Raw genomic sequence first — 22,339 nt, 5'->3', positions numbered from 1 at the left:
AAGGTATTTATAACCTAGCTGACACTCTTGCATTTCTTAGGTCAGTTATTCACACCCAAGCAAAACTTCAAATCATACTTACCCCAGTATACGGTTCATTCCATGCCTAGCAGCATAATGGAGCGGCGTATTGTGCTGGTATGTTTCTCCATAAGAAGTATTTGGGTCAAGAGTTTCTTTTAGTTGAGGGTTACTCTCATATATTTGGCAGGCCAAGTTTTCATCTCCATTGATAAGAGCTTTGCGGAATTTGGTGGTTGTATTTCCCATGTTGCAATCCTAGCTATCAATGGCACTTTCTCCTTTCCCCTTCATCCACTTGTATGGTTCTGTAACATGCTTCACAGCCTAAAAAGACAAACAGTATTTCAGTTATTCTGTAAAACACTCTCTCCTAGAAGAATTCACCTAGAGCTACAGCACTGTAAGGAGCCATGTGAAGAAGTACATAGGGCCTGCAAACTCTACTCATGAATTGCTGAAGTCCTTATAGGTAAATACACAGAAGTTCCCAGTTCTTCACAGATTATTTCCCTCGTAAATTGTGCCATCTCCCTGTGCAACTATTTTCACTACCCATATTCTTTGAACATATAGAAAAGGAAAAAAAAAAAAGGCCAATATCCACCTGTATTAGAAGACAGGGATGAATACTAAATTTCCATGAATGGAAAGTGAACTGGAAATTAGAAGTGATTTCAAAACACGGCATCACCAAAGCAAAATTCTGAAACAAGGAAGTAAGGAAGTAAAATTCTTCAAAAGCACGCAAGAAAGCAGACATCAGTTTAACTTTCACCTAAGCAGGATCATGTAAAACTGTGCTTGAAACACCTGTGCTTGTGTAGGTGGGTGTAAACAGCACCCTTCTGTGCCAGCAAGACAAAAGCACATGAATACAGGTGTTGCCATGGCCCCATCTTAACAGTTCTGCTAAGCAGACTCTTCAGAAAACCCCACACAACCCCATTTTTAAAACAACACTTAGAGGTCCACAATGAATGGGTCCATACAAGCCCAGGCATTATACTGGCACAAACCAGCTTCACCTTACAAGTACTTCAAAGTACTTGCCAACTTCTGTGCTCCACAGCCTCTCACCTTTATCTTAGGGAAGGGACCAGCAGATCAAGTGGCATAAAGACAGGGCAGAGAGAGCACCTCCGCTCGTCAGATGGGCAAGAGAAGCTTATCAGGTCATGCAGTTGGAAAGAACGCATGCTGGTTTATGTCAGAGGGATGGACAGGGGACTCAGCACCAGGCTGCAGCTGGTAGCACAGTGAACCTTCTAGGAGGTCTCTTTTGTGCATGAGTCATCCCATCCAGACTGCTCCATGCCAGACCTTTCACCCCACAAAGCACACACTGGGACCTAAACATGCCAGGCACAGCAGGTTAGGAAATTGAGATTGATTATGTTGGGCACATATAATCAGGCAAGGACAGGAGCTGCTTTGTGCTCAGTACCTTATATTCAACTTGTTGGGACTACCTCAAAACTTCTGTTTCTACATTGGCTTTCCAGCGCACTTACTGGTGCCTAGACAGCATTACAGACAGAAGAAATAGAGAAATCCAAGGGGTCTAGAGCTGCAGAAAATCTAAGGGAATCAGGATGCGAATGCAATCCGTATGAAAAGGAAACCTGGGGAAGAGCTGCGATGAGATATTTTTGTTTCCCCAGAGTAGTCGTCTCATGAGCTGCTTTCAGCTACTGTTGTGAACTTATATGTCAAGTTGCAACCCAGTCCTGCTATACTTTTGCTCAGATCCCATTCTGCACGAGATCCTACCAGCGGCAGTCTTGCACTGTCTCCTCTCTACAGTTTCTCTGAGAGGCCATTTTGTGAAGGGGAGAGAAAAGACCACTTTCATCGTAATCCTACCAGTGCTATCAGGGCCGTTCGAGGAGAGCGGTGGCCTTGGTGACCTCCATTTTCATCCCCTTTTCCTACAAAACTTTGGTGGGTCAACCCTTATTTTGGAGTTGTTGTGTCCTACCTTTTGATGTCATTGTGTGAGGTAACAATGACACTGCCCAATCAGCTGACTCAATATGCTAAACATGTCGCCCATGTTCTCTTCTGTGCTCTGAGTTACCTAACAAGCAACTGTGTTAAGCAGCCAAAAGTTTCTCATAATAATAATGAAGCAGGCACTCATCTAAAAGCAAATGCACACCCTTCATGTGTTGAGTTACATACACAAACCAAAGCCCAGATTCCTCAGTCACACTAAGGACTCTGCAGGATTTTGTATTTCTGTCATCTCTATATTTTAAAATATAAACATGCAGATACTATGCAGATATAATGCAGATATAATACTTATATTATTCAAGAAAGCTATTGCATGTTCACATTACCATGTCACAGCTCTCAGTGCTGCAGATTAATATGTTTTGAGGTGCAGAATCAGCTGCATTATTCTAAATATTGGATAGTTTCAGGCTTTAATGAGACACTCAACAAAACCAAGAAAAAGTCTACACTCTTTTCAATCAACTGGCAGTTCATATTACCTTCAACAGCTAGGATTCAAAAATAACTTGAAAGAATGATTTTCAGTAAAGTTTGTTAACAAGATTAGTTTGTGGTATTGTACTCTGTCAATCCCTATCCAGCAATAGCTCTTCAGACTACAAACTAAATTAGACAAGAACAAGTGCCTGAAAGATATCATGTTCCTAGAATCTTTACAAAAATTGATAATGAAGACCCCACTAGCACTCATAATGAGAAGAAAAGCACAAAACCTCCTTCCATCATTTGAAATCAGAAGATAACAGCACAAATTGCCACACACTTATTTCTGGAAATCAGCACATGGATAGCTTGCGTCAGCTGCAGAACATGCTGCCTCTTGCCCAAAACTGGAACATTAAACAAACCTGGGTAGGGATGAGAGAGAGTGCTGAGAGTATAAGGAGATAAGATGGTGCCCTCAGGCTGTCTGAGAGGAAGCTGGGGCAGGGTGGTATTGCTGAGATGCTGAAGAGGAGATCTGCATGCATTTAGGCAGGGGTCTGGAAATGCATGGGAGAACTGAGGGTCTGTGTAGGGTCGCTCTACAGAACTAAAAAGCTCAAGTTACTGCAGTGCAGAAAAGGCAATAACTGTAAATTTCATTAATTCTATTGCACACTGAACAAACTATTTTTGATGGAGTATGGATATTTTACTTGGTAGCACAGTCTGCAACAACTAATAATATTAAAGACAGGCACATTGCTTGAACTGTTACATAAATTATCATAACATCTGGGAATTTTAGGAATATGCAGCATGTATTGTGTAAGTCACTGAACAAAACTGTGACATCTGCTCCCATAAGAAGAGCTTACAGCCTATGTGCACAATAAAGGGTTATATATGATACAGGCATGACACAGAAAGGTGAACAAAATAAAAAGAGTAAAATATTTCTCTGCATAACAGGTCTGCTCTCCAAATGAAAAGATTCTCAGTCAAAGGAAAGGGAGAATTTGAAGAAGGATTATGAAACACAGCAACTATGTGGCTTTGAACAGACACAAGTGAAACTGCCCACAAAATGAAGAATCAGCATAGAAGTACTGAAAATTTAGCAAATGGCTAATGTAACTATAATCATCACATTATCATAATAAAATCTAAGATGATAGAATGGGGATAGTCCATGAAAGCCCTTCAGGTGAAGGCAAATAGCTTATATTTGGTGTGATAGCAAGAAACCAACCTCTGGAAGAATACAAGGAGAGAAGTGACAGGGTCAAAACTAACCCAGAAAACAATTCCCTACATAAAATACATCACATGAGAAACCATACTAATGCCTTTCACTTTCACACAGTATCCACAATGTCTTTCATCTTTAACACTATGACAGGCATTACCCTTTTATGCTTTGGAAATTTCATGGACCACACTGTAGTTTTCTGAATTAGGCATTAAACTTGCCAGCAGAAATACAGAAAGACAGGGGAGTAGCTGCCTCTGTACCCTGGCAGTAACAGTTGGCTTCCAGCATGTTTGGGAGTCCAGAAGAAACCAAGATGTGACAGCTGCTGCGGCTCACGACTGCCCTGCTGTAAAATATTCGAGATCTGCCCATTCAGTCTTCAGTTCATCTTTCAGCTAACAGACCAACTACATCTGCCACCAAAGATTACTTTACTTCGGCTGAAGGAGAAAAAGGACAAAATATGAGCTAATGCAATAAAGGTCTGGATCTGAAAATGGCCGAAAGAGGCCCAGTCTGCCTTCTTTGTGTTTCATTCCCCCCCGCCCTCCCCCAAGAGCTTTCCAACCCATTATAAGCTCTCAGAGGACAGTAAGCTAACAAGGCCAATTCTGAAACCAAGCAGTGATTCACAGGAAGCAAACTTGTTTCGCTCTTTCAACACCTCATTTCATATTTTTGAAGGTGAAGAGCACGTAATATATGTATTTCCTCCTAAAAGGGGGGAAGCTGGTAGCAGGGAAGAGGCCTAGAAGGCCCAGCCAGTCTACAACCTCAGGGACCTGGACTGCTCCCATGGCTGAATACAGGAGTTGCTAAAGCAGTTTCAGCAGCTCCCAGGCTTGCATGGCTAGTGTGTAGTGTCAATGTCACTGCTCTTGCTTTGCTGTTTGTATAAGCCCAGTATTTAAAATCCCTAGGCTATTTTTTAATGTGCTGTATTACAAAAACATCACAGTGGGACAAAAATAACATTAAAATGAAAAATTTCACGTCTTTTATCTGAATAAAATCAGACTTGAATAGAAATTTACAGGGCAAAAACAAGATATTTGTTTGGTAAGCAGACCTATTCACTAAATTTTCGAGTTCTGTGACAACAGATGGGCTTTATCATAGCCTTTACCGTAACCTCATAACATTTATCATAACCACAAATATTGTAACCTTGTACACCAAAGAATATAGGAAAACCTAAATGCAATGTTTGCTAATTATATCCTATATATTTCAGAATCCCAAACATTAACTATCTCATTCAAAATTAGGAACTGTGTTTACTACTCTAATATTCTCAAAATGAAGCTTCCAGCTTAAACAAAAAACGAAAATACTGGTTACACAACCTACCTTAAAGTCTAATGAAACTCAGTCAGGGGAATCACACTTCTCTGCTTTGGCAATGAACAGTAAAACTTCTATGGGCTTATTAGCAACACTGCTAAAAGCAGCACTTTGATACCATAGCTCTATAACTATTTAACAGAGATGACCACTTTCATAGAAACTTGAAGACTGAGTACAAGATTAAAAAAGGGTGGATACAGAAAAACATGGGTAGCGCAAGGTAACAATGAGATTTTGAGAGCAGTTGCACCAGCTGCCCAATTACTATTGATTTTATCATGGGCATCATCACAGAAGTTAGTCTGAAGGAGGACAACTGTAATGGCTTAATAGGATTTTAGAAGGGATTCCTCCTTTGAAATACTGCCACGGTGCTTGCTAGAAATTTATAATGAATGATAAAATATTGTACAAGTGGGATCAGACAGAACATCCTACTTCTAACACTTATTTAGGAAACACATATTGAACACACAAGTCTCACATGAGATGACGTACCTCTCAATTTACATTTGAATTGCTTTAATACCAAAGCAAAATTTCTCACTGAATGTAGCACTAGCACACAATCATACAGCAGCCATTCTATGTATTGGGGGATGAAGAAAAGAAAGGGAGACATACTGTGCTACATAGTTCTGCTTAGGAAATCTATCAAAACGGGTTAAAAAATACCCAGTTTTAACTTACAGCATTTAAGATAATGCTATATCTTTCTTGCACCAGAAAAAAAATCTGTTATCTATACAATGAGAAAAAGTCATCAATAGATCCAATCATCATTTGCAACCATTATTTTACAATGTAACACTGTGTAATTCAACAGCTTTTAAAAAAGTGTACTTCGGATTCAACAAAAGTGGTTTTTCATATAAACTACTTCATATAAAAGTACATTATTGCAGAACAGCAGAGTGAGCCAAGCTCAAAGAAGTAAGACTTTACACAGCCCCTCATAATTAAATACATTAAATACATTATTGACTAAAATTGGTGTACATTACATGATTTCTACACCCCTGGAAAGACAACTGATAATGAACTGCCTACACAAAAAGAATACAGATAAAAGGTATTAAAGCAACTTGTTTTCCAAAAGTACTTTTGCTGAAAGTACAAAATATTATATTGCATTCTGTTTCAAGCACAGTTAGCTGAAAAGGTAACTGCTTTATTTGTTTTGGATCCTGCAGTTAAACAGCTCATTTTTAAGAGCTGAGTTTCTAAAATATTTACTGCAGAGTCTGTCCTTCATTATAAGTCAATTTATTGCAGAAGGGAATCATGAACAGCTTTGTGTTCTAGGAGAAAGCCTAGTAACCTGGTATACTTCAGAGAACTATCACATTGTGATGTTGGTAATTTTAATCCTTGCTACTGGGATGGACTAACACAAATGAAGAAAGTCAAAAGTTATGTTCAAGAACTCTCAGGATACCAAGGCCTCTCCCAAACACAGCAGAAGAAGCCCTGGTTAGCGAGCCTCTTCCTCCCTTGCCCCCTCCCCTCTCTGTAAGTAAAGAGAGGAGCCAAAAAATGGCTCACTTTACCAAGAGGACAAAATTAAAAATGAAAAAATCAAATGTGCATACCTACTTTATGTATGGCTGGTAGAAAAAATTAGGCTAAAGCTAATTTTTACATGTTTACAGTAAAGATTTTTAAGATTTGACAAATTTTAATTAATGGGCAAAGATTGCTCTTGCTGGATACCTGCATCTGGAGGCACATTTCTGCAAAGTTTTAAGCAAGAAATACACTAGCAAAGCTTAAGAACCGAGTAATGGAAGAGTGACGGTGGGGGAGATTGTTTGGTTTTGGTTTGTTTGGGTTTGGTGTTTTGGGGTTTGTTTACACACTTGAATATTCTAAGGTTTGTGCCAAAAGTTCTGAAGTCATTAACATGAAATGATGAAAGCTTCTCTGCCACTTTAAACCTCTGTGAATGGAGCTTGACATTATCAAATTCAGTGTTATATTTTACACGTTAAAGTACAGACCAAAAAAATGACTGATATGCCAACGTCTCACCCTTTGTAGAATGATCACCAGTATAACATGTTATCTGTGTTTTAAATACCAAGGTTGAAAAGTCGCAATAATGTTGAGAGTTGACTTGAATAAAACATAGAGTAGGGTAGTAAAAGAATTATTTCCTCATTTATATAGTTGTGGGATAGAGAGTCTAGCATGTTATGTTACGTTACAATCTTTTTATGCTGGCATATGTACCCACAGGAAGAATGCTTAAAGTTATTGCTCAGGTCAGTAATTTGAGACTTTGGCTTACTGACTCAGGCACAAAGACTTTCATCCAGGTGGAATATTTTCTTTCAGACACACTTCTTTCACAGCTCCAGTTTGTGGAGAAAAACAGATTTTAAGCATGACTTTGGTTTTCTTTGCACTGATACACTTAGAGGGATGCAACAGGGGCACCTGCAGCAGAGACTAGAAGCATTTATCACTTTAAGGAAAAAAACCTGCATAGATGTAGCTAAAGAAATCACTATATTAATTTTGATGATGCTGTCTACAGTACTTGCATTTATCATCTAAATGAAATGTGGTAAATCCACTGTGGGGTAGGTACATACACACATGGCAGGAGAGACGAAAGGTATACAGTGATAGCTAGATGAAGACATCATCCCTGCAGATAATCAAGAAAAAAATATCCAGCGGCACAAGTTAAAAGGAGCATCTGTTTTGGTGCACCTTTTTTTTTTTTATCCTTAGGGAACAGCAGTTCAGTAAGACAGAACGAAAGAGTTATCCTGTAATTAGGCACTGGAATATCCAATAGTCTCACCTGTAATTGCAGATCACTTCATACTCATTCCAGGGCACCATGTCTTTAGAAAATTATTTTTAAAATAACAGCAAAACCCTCAAAGTTCCCTGAAGTCCAGATAACACTTTGGAGTTGTTCCCAATGCAACCGTCTGTCAAGGCCTTAATAACCTGATTTAATATGTGGTAGCTTAGTCACTGATACAAGAGAGAGATTCTTCTTAATCGTCTCTTTAGGCTCCAGTCATAAAATACAGCAGAACTCTTTTAGGCACAGCTCTTCACTCCTCAGGTAATGAAGCCTAACCAAATCTTAAATAATATAAAATTACTGTACCTAGTGTAATACCAACACTACCACCCTAAGACCTCCTCTAACTAGGTCAGAAGGTGAAGAAGCACAAAAAGAAATGTTTGACATTTTATTAGATCAAGTCAAGCTAAAGGCAGACAGGCTTGACAGTTCTGGCATTTTAATCTCAAGCACACTGTTTTAGTATAAAAAGCTCACTATAGACTGTTCCACTGAATAAAGTTACTCAGTACACTTTTGATACAGTGCATAAACCACCGTTAGTTCACTAAATGTCTATAAAAGTGACTTCTCTGCCACAGGTCAATGCTGATAACACCACTTTTTCATCAAGCAAAAGTGAAGAAATATCACCCAGCCCCTATATAAAGAAGTACCAGCAGCTGATGCCTCACAGGACAGTTAGCATCAGTGATAAACTAAAGAAATTGAACCAGAGACTGGTAATTTTCTCAACCAGTAAAATGCCTCTTATATTGGCAGCATGAGAAACCTGTTTAGGTAGTGTAATGCTTCTCTGACTGGTTTCTCCTTACCGTCATGCACACATCATCCCCAACATGTTGGCTGGGATAGAAGTCTTTTTGCAAAAAAGACTCAAACACACTTTGTTTAACCGTAAGCAACAACCCAGCTCAGTTCAGTTAAAGACAAATGTGTGCCCCTCCAAAATCAGTTTCAATAGACAAAAAGTACACAGTGAAACCACCACCAAGAGTTACAAAGCAAAGATTTACAGAGTAACGGACAGATGGGGTAAATAAACTGACACTGTATGGAGCAAAACTCCGAAGAAATTTGTGTGTTCCTTTCAGACTGATCTGCTTAGAGAAACAAGGATAAAGACAACCAGTACTGGGAGCACTGCTAGGCCATAAAGCAGGAATGAAGATGGCAACGCAAACAGCTATAGGAAACCCTATGGGGATCTTGACTGACCAATCTAAATAAGGTGCAGTGCACCTTGACCCTGGCCTTGACTGAGTCCAGGATGTATTTTTCAAGTATGTTTGCTCAGCTTAACACAATTTAGAAGCCGTGTTAAGATTCAGGTAAACAAGTTTGAAACTGCACTGCAGCCTAAAGCAAACCCTCTGGAGAGCCTCTGGTAGAATCTGGCCAGCCAAAAGCTTTAACGTTAACCTCTTTTTCAGTGGAGTTAAACTGATACAATTGAAAACAAAACTTTTTGGCTCCTAAGGCATATCCACAGACAGCAAAAATAAAGAGGATGCAACAGAGGGCTGCTCACGAGCACACTCCTCCACGTAAGACCTGAAAATCCCTTATATGTTTAGAAATCTTAGTCTGTTCCTGAAACAGAAGTGTCTCAGTTTGGGGAAGCTTTTTCATAGGGAAGAGTAGCACTTGGTAAGGTCATGCTGTTGCTGGATCCTGTAAATATGCAAAAGGCCTACATGGTGGATCTTAAAAAGTAAGGAAAGCTATTACACAAGGTCAGCCAACTGTAATCAGACCGTACATAGTAAGCATTGTTCTATCACTTTCTGAAAGCATAGAGTTGCATTTAGAAATAATGAATATCTGAAGTCAGTACATTCCAACACAAAAACTACTGGTGTTAGAAACAGCAATGTATTTTTAATAAAGTCAAAATTAAAAGGTAAGCAAACAAATAAATCTAGATTTTTCAGTGCAGAATCTCCCAAAATATCATGCTGTATATCAAATTGTCAGAGGAAAGCAACAATCACAGTATCCTATCACTGACTCCTAACTACACTATTGAGAGGACCAGTGCTCTATCCGTACACTGCTGATAGCCTGCAGGTTGCACATTCTGAATAAACTGAGCAACACTTACTGTAATTTCTCTATTATTATCCACATAACTGAAAGCACTGAAAAGAATATTACACACCATTTCAAGGACTGTGCAACGTATGTAGAGTTCCCTATTTTCACTTAAGCAAGCTATTCTTTTAAGAGTGAGAGAGTACATCCCTACTAGGTGCGTTATAATTATTTCATAAATGTCTATGGGATGAAACTTTGTAAAATATACTCTACTGACGTTACAGAGGTATCTGTTTCTATGCTATTCAAGTGGGAGGTGAGGAAAGCACATTCAACTGTCAGAGAAAGATGATGAAAAATGTTCACAAAAGTACTGGACTAGAAACAAACGCACACATACTTTTATTGGTTCCTGGAAGCATTGTTAAGTGCTGTTTTTTTTCTCCGGAAAGCTAAAAGGCAATGTGACCCCACTGATCTTTCAGAGAGATCTTGTTTTTTTTCAGATGAATGAACAAATCCATTTCCTTCTAACAAAGAGGTAATTTAACTGGTCAGCGCTCCTCCAAAGCAACACATTCATTTAAGGTCTAAACACAGAACCTAGAAGATCATTGCATGTCTAAAACCAGACATATTCCCACAGCAGAATATGTTTTCTAAACAATATTTCACAAGCCTTTTATGACATTTCTGAAAGACAACTTTAGGAACTATTTAACTTTTTCTTGTCCAAGTAGTACACATCCTGCTTGTCATGGTGCTAAGTTCCCAGAATCTCAAGAGTGATCGTTGCTAAGAATGAGCCATTCAGGTAACCGCAGTGACAAGGATCATCACTTGTACCTTATGTACACCAGAAAATTAGCAGACCCGCAATTGCTGCACTTCTGATAAAATATTTAATACACCCACTGGCAAAATTCTGACTCTGGCTGGGAAATGGCAAAAGACATACTGAATCTAATCTAACATTAGTTTACACAAACACATAACTTGAAAAAATATTTTTAACTTTTACCAGAACACCTCTGTTGAAGCATTGGGCTGTTTTTCCCACTGTGTACGAACTGCTTAATCATTTACATAAAGGCTGTGGATTACAAAATTTAATTATAGTATGTCACTTACAGTTTGTATTTATGAAGATTATTCTTGACTCTAGTATAATTACAATGAAACAGAACTTCGTTGCATGGTAATGGTTTTTGGCTTCAAGATAAATATCACACAAAAAAACCCCCAGAGAGATAGAGAATAAAGCTTATTAAAAAAACCAAAACAACCTGGGCTTGAATCACAGAATGGTTTGGGTTGGAAGGGACCTTTAAAGATCACCATGTCCATCCCCCCTACCCACGGGCAGGGACATCTTTCACTAGATCATGTTGCTCAAACACCCATCTGACCTGACCTTGAACACTTCCAATGGTGGGGCATTCACAACTTCCCTGGGCAACCTCTTCCAGGGTCTCACCACCCCCACCGTAAAAAACGTCTTCCTTATATCCAATCTAAATCTATACTCTTTCAGTTTAAAACCCTTGCCCCATGTCTTGTCACTACAGGCTTCGGTAAAAAGTCTCTCTGTCTTTCTTGTAAAGCCCCCTGTAAATATTGAAACACCACAACAAGGTCTCCCTGGAGCCTTCCCTACTCCAGGCTGAGCAACCTCAACTCTCTCAGCCTTTCTTCACAGGAGAGTTGTTCCAGCCCTCTGACCATTTTTGTGCCCCTCCTCTGGACTCTCCCTGACAGGTCTATGCCTTTCCTCTACTGAGGACCCCGGAGCTACATGCAGTACTCAGGGGGTATGTGTGTGGGTGTGTGTGTCTCACAAGAGGAGAGAAGAGCAGAGCAGAGCAGAGCAGAGGGGAAGAATCACCTCCCTTGACCTGCTGGCCTTGCAGTTCTCCTATTCGTTCTTCTATCAGTTCTCCTATTAATGTAATCAACATACCTAGTGGCTGATGTAGACACTAATACAATATGAATGACTGACAGTCTTTGTAGAATACTATTACTGACCTTTCCTATGTAAGGTAAGGAATGGAGTAAAGAGAAATGCAAGTTACCAGAGTCCCTTATTTTGCAGAATGGACCCATCTGGCATCAGAATTGCATGAAACAGAACAGAGTATACAGGCTTAATATTACAAAGATTTTAAAGAACTGGTCTAAAAAACGCATTCTGTTTTACTCAAGTAATAAAATATTTATGACTTTGAGAAGATCTTGAGCTATTTACTTGAAGATTCCACCAGAAGTAACTGTACAGACACTGGGATCATAAAATAGCTAGCAGTCCTTGACAGGTAGTGGAACTTTCTCTGTGATCACTTCCAGGGGTCATGCTGAAGCTAGACAGAGAAGGCAGTAAGAGCAGTTATGCCATTTCTCCTATGCTCTCACTATTCCTGCTGGCAACCAGATAAGGTAATGGAAAAAGAGGAGCAGGGGTAACAAGCCGCGCTGGATTGCCAGGAGCAAGAAAAAAGCAGGAAACAAGGGAAAACAGTTTGCAGTAGTCAGTAGGTGGAAAGTGAAAACAGAAAGGAGAAAGGACACTACAAAACCTTCATCATCCATGGGCCACCGTCATGCAAGCTAAATAAGGCAAAACTAGGTGTTCATTTAAACTAAAGGACATACTAATAAGCGGCCTACACAAGTAGGTGAATTGTGGTTGTCCTGAACAAACATTCCTTATTCTGGCATTTTTTATTTCTATGAAATGACCAAGACTGTATAAGTCTCTTAAAATGATTTTTCTTTCGTTGGAACTTTCTCAAGTAGTATGTACCTGTGCTACTCGTCATTACATTGCTCGAGTCAGGACAATGAAGCTTCCTTCAGAAACAAAGAGAGGGCAAGGAAGAAACTCAAGGTGACAGAAATCCCTGCTGCACCACCCCTTATGCAGTATTGTCACAAATTTTTATTTATTTTAAATAATTCAGCCAGAGCATGACTCTCAGTCACTGTTTTGAACACAAGAGGTCAAACCAGTGTCATCTAACAGTGAGCATGCACTGGCGTATCTGTTGTGTGAGCACACAAAATAACTACACACACTGCAAATTTTCCTCTAAGTCATCCAAGCTCAAACAGACCATTCTCCTACAGGTAGCAATGCTCAGTTTTTCTCAAGCACACTGTTTTCATGACTTTGAAAATGACTTAAAGCCATCAAAACTGCAAAATCTCTAAACAGGATGTAATTGCCTCTTCCCATAAGTTATGACATTTCTCACGTCCAGAATACTAAAGTGCCATCACTTACTCAGAGACGCTGAGTTCCTTACAGCACAGTATTTGTCATAACTTCTTTGCCAGAATATACATCCCTAAACCTGTGACACCGAAAAGTGAGCTTTTCCCTTCAAATTAGCAAACTGTTGTTCAAACTAGTCTCCCTGAAGCATAAACAAAACATGAATATTACTACCCTTCCTGACATCCAAGCTTAAGAAAAACTTACGTTACAAGGGGCTTTAAAATTAGTATTTATGTTAAAAATCTGAGCCATAAGTAAAGAAAACAGGTATTCTATGACAGAAAAAATACTTTTTAATTTCACTTTTTCTATGTTATTTTCACAGCTAAGACTGCTGAGAAGTTTGGGAGTATCAACTAGGGAGTTTTCTGCTCACTCCTGCCTGGCATACAGGCAGGAGCTCACATGCCCAAAGAATATTAGTCAACAGAGACCCACTTTTTTTTAATCATTCTTTTAAAAGTCCTGTTACATTTGTCTGTTAGGGTCTTTCTGTGCTGGTTTTGGCTGAGAAGGGGTTAATTCTCCTCACTGTGGGGGTCAGCTACCTTTCCAGCTTCCCGCGCTCTGCCGCGTGGCGTGGCAGGGGGGGCTGGGAGGGGCAGGGCCATGGTGGGGGCGGCTGACCCCGACTGGCCAATGGCAGGTTCATTCCATACCATGTGACACCATGACCAGTATATTGAGGGGGGGCAGTGGCAGCGCGGGGGCGGCGCGGTGTCGGGTCGGCGGGCGGCGAGCGGCTGCGGCGCGTGCGGTTTGTTCCGGCGGTTCGTTCCCCCTCTCCCCTCCCTTCCCCCCTCCCCCGGGGCTTTGCGCCTCTCGTTGTTCTCCTTTACATTGCATTTCTACTGTTGTTTCTTTTAATTTTCATTATTAAACTGTTCTTATCCCAACCCACGAGCGTTACCCTTCTGATTCTCTCCCCCATCTACCGGTGGGGGAGTGAGCGAGTGACTGTGTGGGGCTGAGCTGCCGCTAAACCACGACAGTCTTTTTGGCGCCCAACGTGGGGCACGAGGGTTGGAGATAACAACAGCTGCTGGTCCCAGCACCATGTTGTCCTTTTTGCAGTGGGTGTTAAAAATCGGTGTTGGTTGTTTGAGTCTGCTGTGTTCTGCTGTGATTAGTAATGTTTTGCCTACGAGATTTGTTATACAAACACTCGTTTTGAGCTTTATCTGGTATTTGGGGTTTTTGCTGAAACCGTTACTGTACTTCGGATACCACCTTGTTGAGGCAATTAGCAATTATACCTCCTCCTCGGAGAGATTTTATATGGAGGAAATACAGAATAATACCTTTGCAACTTTGTTCTATGATGTCTGTGCCTTTGTTACAACAACGTTTTTGTATCTTGAACATCCTTGGGTGGTTAAGGTGCAGTCATTGTTAGTTTTTGGGCATGTTGTTTTGGTTTTGACTAAGCAACTTAAGAATATCACCCAGAAATCTGCCCCGAGGCTTGATAGTTACGAGTGGCAGGGCATGTGGGATAGCATGGGCAAATACCTAGGGCAGTGGGCACCCCCAGTGTTTTGGAGTTTCACCCCCGAGCAAGTGCAGAATCCTAAAAAACTAGTAGAATATTTGGAGAAAGTATGTTGTTACGCTGGGAACTCCAGAGAGACACAGATAACTGCAACGTGCTGGGGCCTGGCCCATGCATACCGAGCCCTGCTCAACAGTATTCAGTGCCCCCAGGGGGAAGAGAATGTCTCTGGATTGAAATGCAAAGTGACTGGCACTGTAGACAATCCAGCCCTGACAACAGGCACTGCAGCCACTCAAACCCCCACAACAAGTACCGGAGCTAGCTCAGAAAATAAACCCGTACCACTATCAGTTGCCCCCATACATAAGACGAAATATTGGAAGCGGACATCAACTCGTTTAGAACGGGATGATGAAGAACCAGGGCCATCGCGGGGAGAGGAGGGAGAAGTAATAAATGAAATAGAGACCACCCGATCCCTGTCCTTAAGCGAGTTGCGAGATATGCGAAAAGATTATAGCCGTCGTTCAGGTGAGCACATTGCCACCTGGCTGCTCCGATGCTGGGATAATGGGGCCAGTAGCCTGGAACTAGAGGGAAAAGAAGCCAAACAATTGGGATCCCTTTCTGGGGAAGGGGGTGTTGACAAAGCAATTGGAAAAAAACCACAAGCCCTCAGCCTCTGGAGGCGACTCCTGTCTGGAGTGAAGGAAAGGTATCCCTTTAAAGAAGATGTTACATATCGCCCAGGAAAATGGACAACTATGGAGAAAGGCATCCAGTATCTCAGGGAATTAGCTGTGTTTGAGGTGATTTATGGTGACCTGGATGATCAACGGTCATCCAAAGATCCAGATGAAGCCGAGTGCACACGACCCATGTGGCGGAAGTTTGTACGGAGCACACCATCTTCGCATGCAAACTCATTGGCAGTGATGTCCTGGAAAGATGACGAGACACCAACGGTGGCAGAGGTGATAGATAGACTCCGGGATTACGACACAAATATCTCTTCCTCGCTTGTCTCTGCTGTGGAGAAACTATCCCAAGAGGTCCAGCAACTCAAAGAAGATCTGTCCTACTCCCCACCTCGACAGAGCAGTGTCTCAGCTGTTAGGAATAAGCGTCCTTTGGCTCAAAGAAGGGGATACACACCACGGGCCACCCTATGGTTCTACCTGCGTGACCACGGAGAGGACATGATGAGGTGGGATGGCAAGCCTACTTCGACCCTACAGGCACGAGTACATGAACCGCAAGGAAGAACAGTCACTGAGGGAGGCTCTTCCAGGAAAGCTGCTGCTCCAGTTTCCAGTGAGCAAGTCCCCAGACAGAGGAGTAGAAGCGCAGATTTTATTTCTAAGTGTAATAGAGGGACTCCTGATTCACATTTACAGGAAGTGAGTTGTGACTGCCATGATCAGGACTAGAGGGGCCCTGCCTCCAGCCGGGTGGAGGAAAGGGATAACCGGGCTTACTGGACTGTGTGGATCCGATGGCCTGGCACGTCCGACCCACAGGAGTATAAAGCTTTAGTGGACACCGGCGCACAGTGCACCTTAATGCCATCAAACTATATAGGGGCAGAACCCATCAGCATTGCTGGAGTGACAGGGGGATCTCAAGAGCTAACTGTATTGGAGGCCGAAGTGAGCCTAACTGGCAATGAGTGGCAGAAGCACCCCATTGTGACTGGCCCAGAGGCTCCGTGCATCCTTGGTATAGACTACCTCAGGAGAGGGTATTTCAAGGACCCAAAAGGTTACAAGTGGGCTTTTGGTGTAGCTGCCTTGGAGACGGAGGAAACTGAACAGCTGTCTACCTTGCCCGGTCTCTCAAAGGACCCTTCTGTGGTGGGGTTGCTGAAGGTCAAAGAACAACAGGTGCCAATCGCCACCACAACAGTGCACCGGCGGCAATATCGCACCAACAGAGACTCTCTGATCCCCATCCATAAACTTATTCACCAACTGAGGAGCCAAGGAGTCATCAGTAAGACCCACTCACCCTTTAACAGTCCCATATGGCCAGTCCGGAAGTCTAATGGAGAGTGGAGACTAACAGTAGACTATCGTGGCCTGAATGAAGTCACTCCACCGTTGAGTGCTGCTGTGCCAGACATGCTAGAACTTCAATACGAACTGGAGTCAAAGGCGGCCAAGTGGTATGCCACAATTGATATTGCTAATGCATTCTTCTCAATCCCTCTGGCAGCAGAGTGCAGGCCACAGTTTGCTTTCACATGGAGGGGCGTCCAGTACACCTGGAATCGACTGCCCCAGGGGTGGAAACACAGTCCTACCATTTGCCATGGACTGATTCAGACTGTACTGGAACAGGGAGAAGCTCCAGAACACCTTCAATACATTGATGACATCATTGTGTGGGGCAGCACAGCAGAAGAAGTTTTTGAGAAAGGTGAGAAAATAGTCCAAATCCTTCTGAAAGCTGGTTTTGCCATAAAACAAAGTAAGGTGAAGGGACCTGCACGAGAAATCCAGTTCTTAGGAATTAAATGGCAAGACGGTCGTCGTCAGATTCCAATGGATGTGATCAACAAAATAGCAGCCATGTCTCCACCAACTAGCAAAAAGGAAACACAAGCTTTCTTGGGCGTTGTGGGTTTTTGGAGAATGCATATTCCAAATTACAGTCTGATCGTGAGCCCTCTCTATCAAGTGACCCGGAAAAAGAATGATTTCAAATGGGGCCCTGAGCAACGACAAGCCTTTGAACAGATTAAACGAGAAATAGTCCATGCAGTAGCTCTTGGGCCAGTCCGGGCAGGACAAGATGTAAAAAATGTGCTCTACACTGCAGCCGGGGAGAATGGCCCTACCTGGAGTCTCTGGCAGAAAGCACCTGGGGAGACCCGGGGTCGACCCCTAGGGTTTTGGAGTCGGGGATACAGAGGGTCTGAAGCCCGCTATACTCCAACTGAAAAAGAGATATTGGCAGCATATGAAGGGGTTCGAGCTGCTTCAGAAGTGGTTGGTACTGAAGCACAGTTGCTCCTGGCACCCCGACTGCCAGTGCTGGGCTGGATGTTCAAAGGAAACATCCCCTCTACACACCATGCAACTGATGCTACGTGGAGTAAATGGGTTGCACTGATCACCCAGCGGGCTCGAGTAGGAAACCCCAGTCGCCCAGGAATCTTGGAAGTGATTATGGACTGGCCAGAAGGCAAAGATTTTGGATTATCACCAGAGGAGGAGGTGACACGTGCTGAAGAAGCCCCACTGTATAACAAACTGCCAGAAGATGAGAAGCAATATGCCCTGTTCACTGATGGGTCCTGTCGCCTTGTGGGAAAGCACCGGAGATGGAAGGCTGCTGTATGGAGTCCTACACGACAAGTAGCAGAAACTGCTGAAGGAGAAGGTGAATCGAGCCAGTTTGCAGAGGTAAAGGCCATCCAGCTGGCCTTAGACATCGCTGAACGGGAAAAGTGGCCAGTGCTCTATCTCTATACTGACTCCTGGATGGTGGCAAATGCCTTGTGGGGCTGGCTGCAGCAATGGAAGCAAAGCAACTGGCAGCGCAGAGGCAAACCCATCTGGGCTGCCACATTGTGGCAAGATATTGCTGCCCGGGTAGAGAAACTGGTTGTAAAGGTACGGCATGTGGATGCTCACGTCCCCAAGAGTCGGGCCACTGAAGAACATCGAAACAACCAGCAGGTAGATCGGGCTGCCAAGATTGAAGTGGCTGAGGTGGATCTGGACTGGCAGCATAAGGGTGAACTATTTCTAGCTTGGTGGGCCCATGACACCTCAGGCCATCAAGGGAGAGATGCAACATACAGGTGGGCTCGTGATCGAGGGGTGGACTTGACCATGGATATTATTGCACAGGTTATCCACGAATGTGACACATGCGCTGCAATCAAGCAAGCGAAGCGGGTAAAGCCTCTGTGGTATGGGGGACGATGGCTGAAATATAAATATGGGGAGGCCTGGCAAATTGACTATATCACACTCCCACAGACCCGCCAAGGCAAGCGCCATGTGCTTACAATGGTAGAAACAACGACTGGCTGGCTGGAAACATATCCTGTCCCCCACGCCACTGCCCGGAACACTATCCTGGGTCTTGAGAAACAAGTCCTGTGGCGACATGGCACCCCAGAGAGGATTGAGTCAGACAATGGGACTCATTTCCGAAATAGCCTCATAGACACCTGGGCCAAAGAGCACGGCATTGAGTGGGTGTATCACATCCCCTATCACGCACCAGCCTCTGGGAAAATTGAAAGGTACAATGGACTGTTAAAAACCACACTGAGAGCAATGGGGGGTGGGACATTCAAGCACTGGGATACACATTTAGCAAAAGCCACGTGGTTAGTCAACACGAGGGGATCTGCCAACCGAGCTGGCCCTGCCCAGTCAGAAATCCTACATACTGTGGAAGGGGATAGAGTCCCTGTAGTGCACAGAAAAAGTATGCTGGGCAAAACAGTCTGGGTTCTTCCTGCCTCTGGCAAAGGCAAACCCATTCGTGGGATTGCTTTTGCTCGAGGACCTGGGTGCACTTGGTGGGTGATGCGGGAGGATGGAGAAATCCGATGTGTGCCTCAAGGGGATTTGATTTTGGGTGAAAACAGTCAATGAACTGAATGGCACAATGTGAACTGCTATATAATATTGTGTGTCACCTCTGTGTTGTATCAATGATATCAGAGTACGAGCCTCCCAACCCATGGAAGATCAACTATGAAACAAGCCGTGCAGCAGTGATGGAACGATGACTGACTCGGTATGCAGCAACCCAACGCCACACACCATCTCTCCCACCCGGAAAGACTGATACAACAGATGGAGCCCAGAGTCATGGACTGCGTGAACTCAATGGACATTTTAATGGACATTTTACAGGGAAGATCCATGAACTAAGGGAATGATGTCTGTGTATTATGTTAAAGGATGGGAAGGGGAGGGGTGGTGGTTGGTATGGTTGTATTGCATCATATGGGACCTGGGCATGGTGTAAGTGGTATGGAATAAGGGGTGGAGAATGTGCTGGTTTTGGCTGAGAAGGGGTTAATTCTCCTCACTGTGGGGGTCAGCTACCTTTCCAGCTTCCCGCGCTCTGCCGCGTGGCGTGGCAGGGGGGGCTGGGAGGGGCAGGGCCATGGTGGGGGCGGCTGACCCCGACTGGCCAATGGCAGGTTCATTCCATACCATGTGACACCATGACCAGTATATTGAGGGGGGGCAGTGGCAGCGCGCAGGCGGCGCGGCGTCGGGTCGGCGGGCGGCGAGCGGCTGCGGCGCGTGCGGTTTGTTCCGGCGGTTCGTTCCCCCTCTCCCCTCCCTTCCCCCCTCCCCCGGGGCTTTGCGCCTCTCGTTGTTCTCCTTTACATTGCATTTCTACTGTTGTTTCTTTTAATTTTCATTATTAAACTGTTCTTATCCCAACCCACGAGCGTTACCCTTCTGATTCTCTCCCCCATCTACCGGTGGGGGAGTGAGCGAGTGACTGTGTGGGGCTGAGCTGCCGCTAAACCACGACACTTTCGTACACAGCAGAACTTTGATATAAAACCCACTCTTCATATTCAAAACAACATTCAGGTCACCAGATTCTTACATTTTGTGTCTGCTGGAACATTTCACTGTTGCACCCACTGTTTCAATTTCTTATTGCACCTGAAAAGAAAAAACTCTGTGCAGAAATGTGTCATAACAATAAAATAACATCTGTGCTCCAACAAATCCAAAAGCATTTGTACTGATTAAGGCTAACCAGTTTGCAGTAGGTTTTCATTTTAAATTATTGCAATACTGTTGCAGAAAGCCAGGAATGGTTTTATGGGTTTAGCACATACACTACGTCATACCACACTTCACTAAGCAGCCTATTGTGCTGGTTTTGGCTGGGATAGAGTTAATTGTCTCCATAGCAGCTAGTATGGGGCTATGTTTCAGATTCGTGCTGAAAACAGTGTTGATAACAGAGGGGTGTTTTAGTTATGGCTGAGCAGTGCTTTATCAGAGTCAAGGCCTCTTCTGCCTCTCACCCCACCCCACCAGCGAGCAGGCTTGGGGGGCACAGGAAGTTGGGAGGGGACACGGCTGGGACAGCTGACCCCAACTGACCAAAGGGATATCCCACACCATATGGCATCATGGTCAGCATATACAGCTGGGGGAGGAAGGAAGGGAGTACAATTCAGAGTGATGGCATTTGTCTTCCCAAGTAACGGTCATGCGTAATGGAGCCCTGCTTTCCTGGAGATGGCTGAACACCTGCCTGCCCACGGGAAGTAGTGAATGAATTCCTTGTTTTGCTTTGCTTGTGGGCATGGCTTTTGCTTTATCTGTTAAACTGTCTTTACCTCAACCCATGCGTTTTTTCACCTTTACTCTTCTGATTCTCTCCCCCGTCCCACCGGGTGGAGTGAGCAAGCACTGTGTGAGACTTAGTTGTTGGCTGGGGTTAAACCACCGCACCTATATAATTAAATCATTCTTCCTTCAAAGTCTTTTAAAAATTTTCGTTGTCCCCAACTTAACAGCAATTTCCATGAGTTTGGATTAAACAACATCAACACATCTCTTTGGACACCAACCTACAGTTGTGCTAAAAGCTAGGAGAAGGCAGACAAGAAGGCTGTTCAAAGGCACCTGGAGCAATGTGAAGATACAATCTCAGCCAAATTTAATGATCTGGAACTGTTATATCAAAGAAATGTTTGACCTAAGTAAATGGCTACCTGATACAGCAAGAGATAAAGATGTAGAGAAACAGTTTCTGGATGAAAAATACTGCCCCAATTCATGAAAGAATCCACGATTTTTCACAGACGAGACCAAGCTTTTGAGTACTGAAGGATCCTTGATGACAGTAAGGTCTCCTATCCCTGTGCTTGCCAAGAACAAGATTTAAGTAATCAGAAAGGATGAGGACAGTGCTGAACTTCTGGCAGAATCTCAGATACCTTCTCCAGGGGAATTCTGTGGATGTAACACCACATGTTTTCCTGGACTGCAGCCTCAGAAATTGATATAATCCATTATCTTTCCTGCTAGCAGTTAGTCCTATATATTAACGAAAAAGTTGTAAAAAGCTTAATTAAGCAATGAACAATCTGCTAAGGCAAGAAATTCTTTAGTCCAACAACTAAATGATTGACCTTGTGCTGAAATCAGAGTTCATATTTACTCATGAGAGTTCTTATTGTTTGTATCCACAGTGTCCAATACTCCAAAAATTTTAATAGATTCTTGGAGCCAATGTGTTTTCCAGATAATGGGTTCAATTGATATCCAATTTGGAAACGTGAAAAATTATCTGGCCTCTACAGTAGACTAAGAGAGTAAATGAGCTTTTTGTAGCTATATTACTAAGCTAGAGAGAAAGGAATTACAAAAAAACTAGACAAGCTTATTTAAAAAGTATAAAAGCAAAACCCACAGGGTTTTTTTCAGCTCTGCAGATTTGGAAGGGTTATAGTATAAATTAGAAATTACTGTAGGTCTGACAAATGCCGGTAAGAGTCCTTTGCTTTTTTGGAAGTTATTTCAGACTGACTAAAAAAAAAAAAAAAAAAAAAGAAAAAAGAAGTGTCAATCTTCAAAAAGAAAGGCAAACTTTTCTTCAGAATAAATATCCAAAAGTCTAAATGGG

General features: G+C 42.9%; 1 protein-coding gene across 4 annotated transcripts in view; it reads right to left on the bottom strand.

Moving 5' to 3' along the window:
- ANKIB1 (ankyrin repeat and IBR domain containing 1) overlaps positions 1-22,339 on the bottom strand; it is a 103,402-nt gene that overhangs the window by 62,643 nt on the left and 18,420 nt on the right. For all 4 annotated transcript variants that reach the window (XM_075082814.1, XM_075082816.1, XM_075082815.1 and 1 more), the window contains exon 2: positions 83-348. In XM_075082814.1, coding sequence (XP_074938915.1) covers positions 83-270 — 188 coding nt within the window. In that variant the 5' untranslated portion in view covers positions 271-348. The remainder of the gene's footprint in view (positions 1-82; positions 349-22,339) is intronic.

This window comes from Phalacrocorax aristotelis, chromosome 2 (genome assembly GCF_949628215.1).
Source record: "Phalacrocorax aristotelis chromosome 2, bGulAri2.1, whole genome shotgun sequence".
In the NCBI taxonomy this organism is placed as follows: domain Eukaryota; kingdom Metazoa; phylum Chordata; class Aves; order Suliformes; family Phalacrocoracidae; genus Phalacrocorax; species Phalacrocorax aristotelis.
The sequence above is the reverse complement of the archived record's forward strand: the minus strand, read 5'-3'. Positions and strand labels throughout refer to the sequence as shown.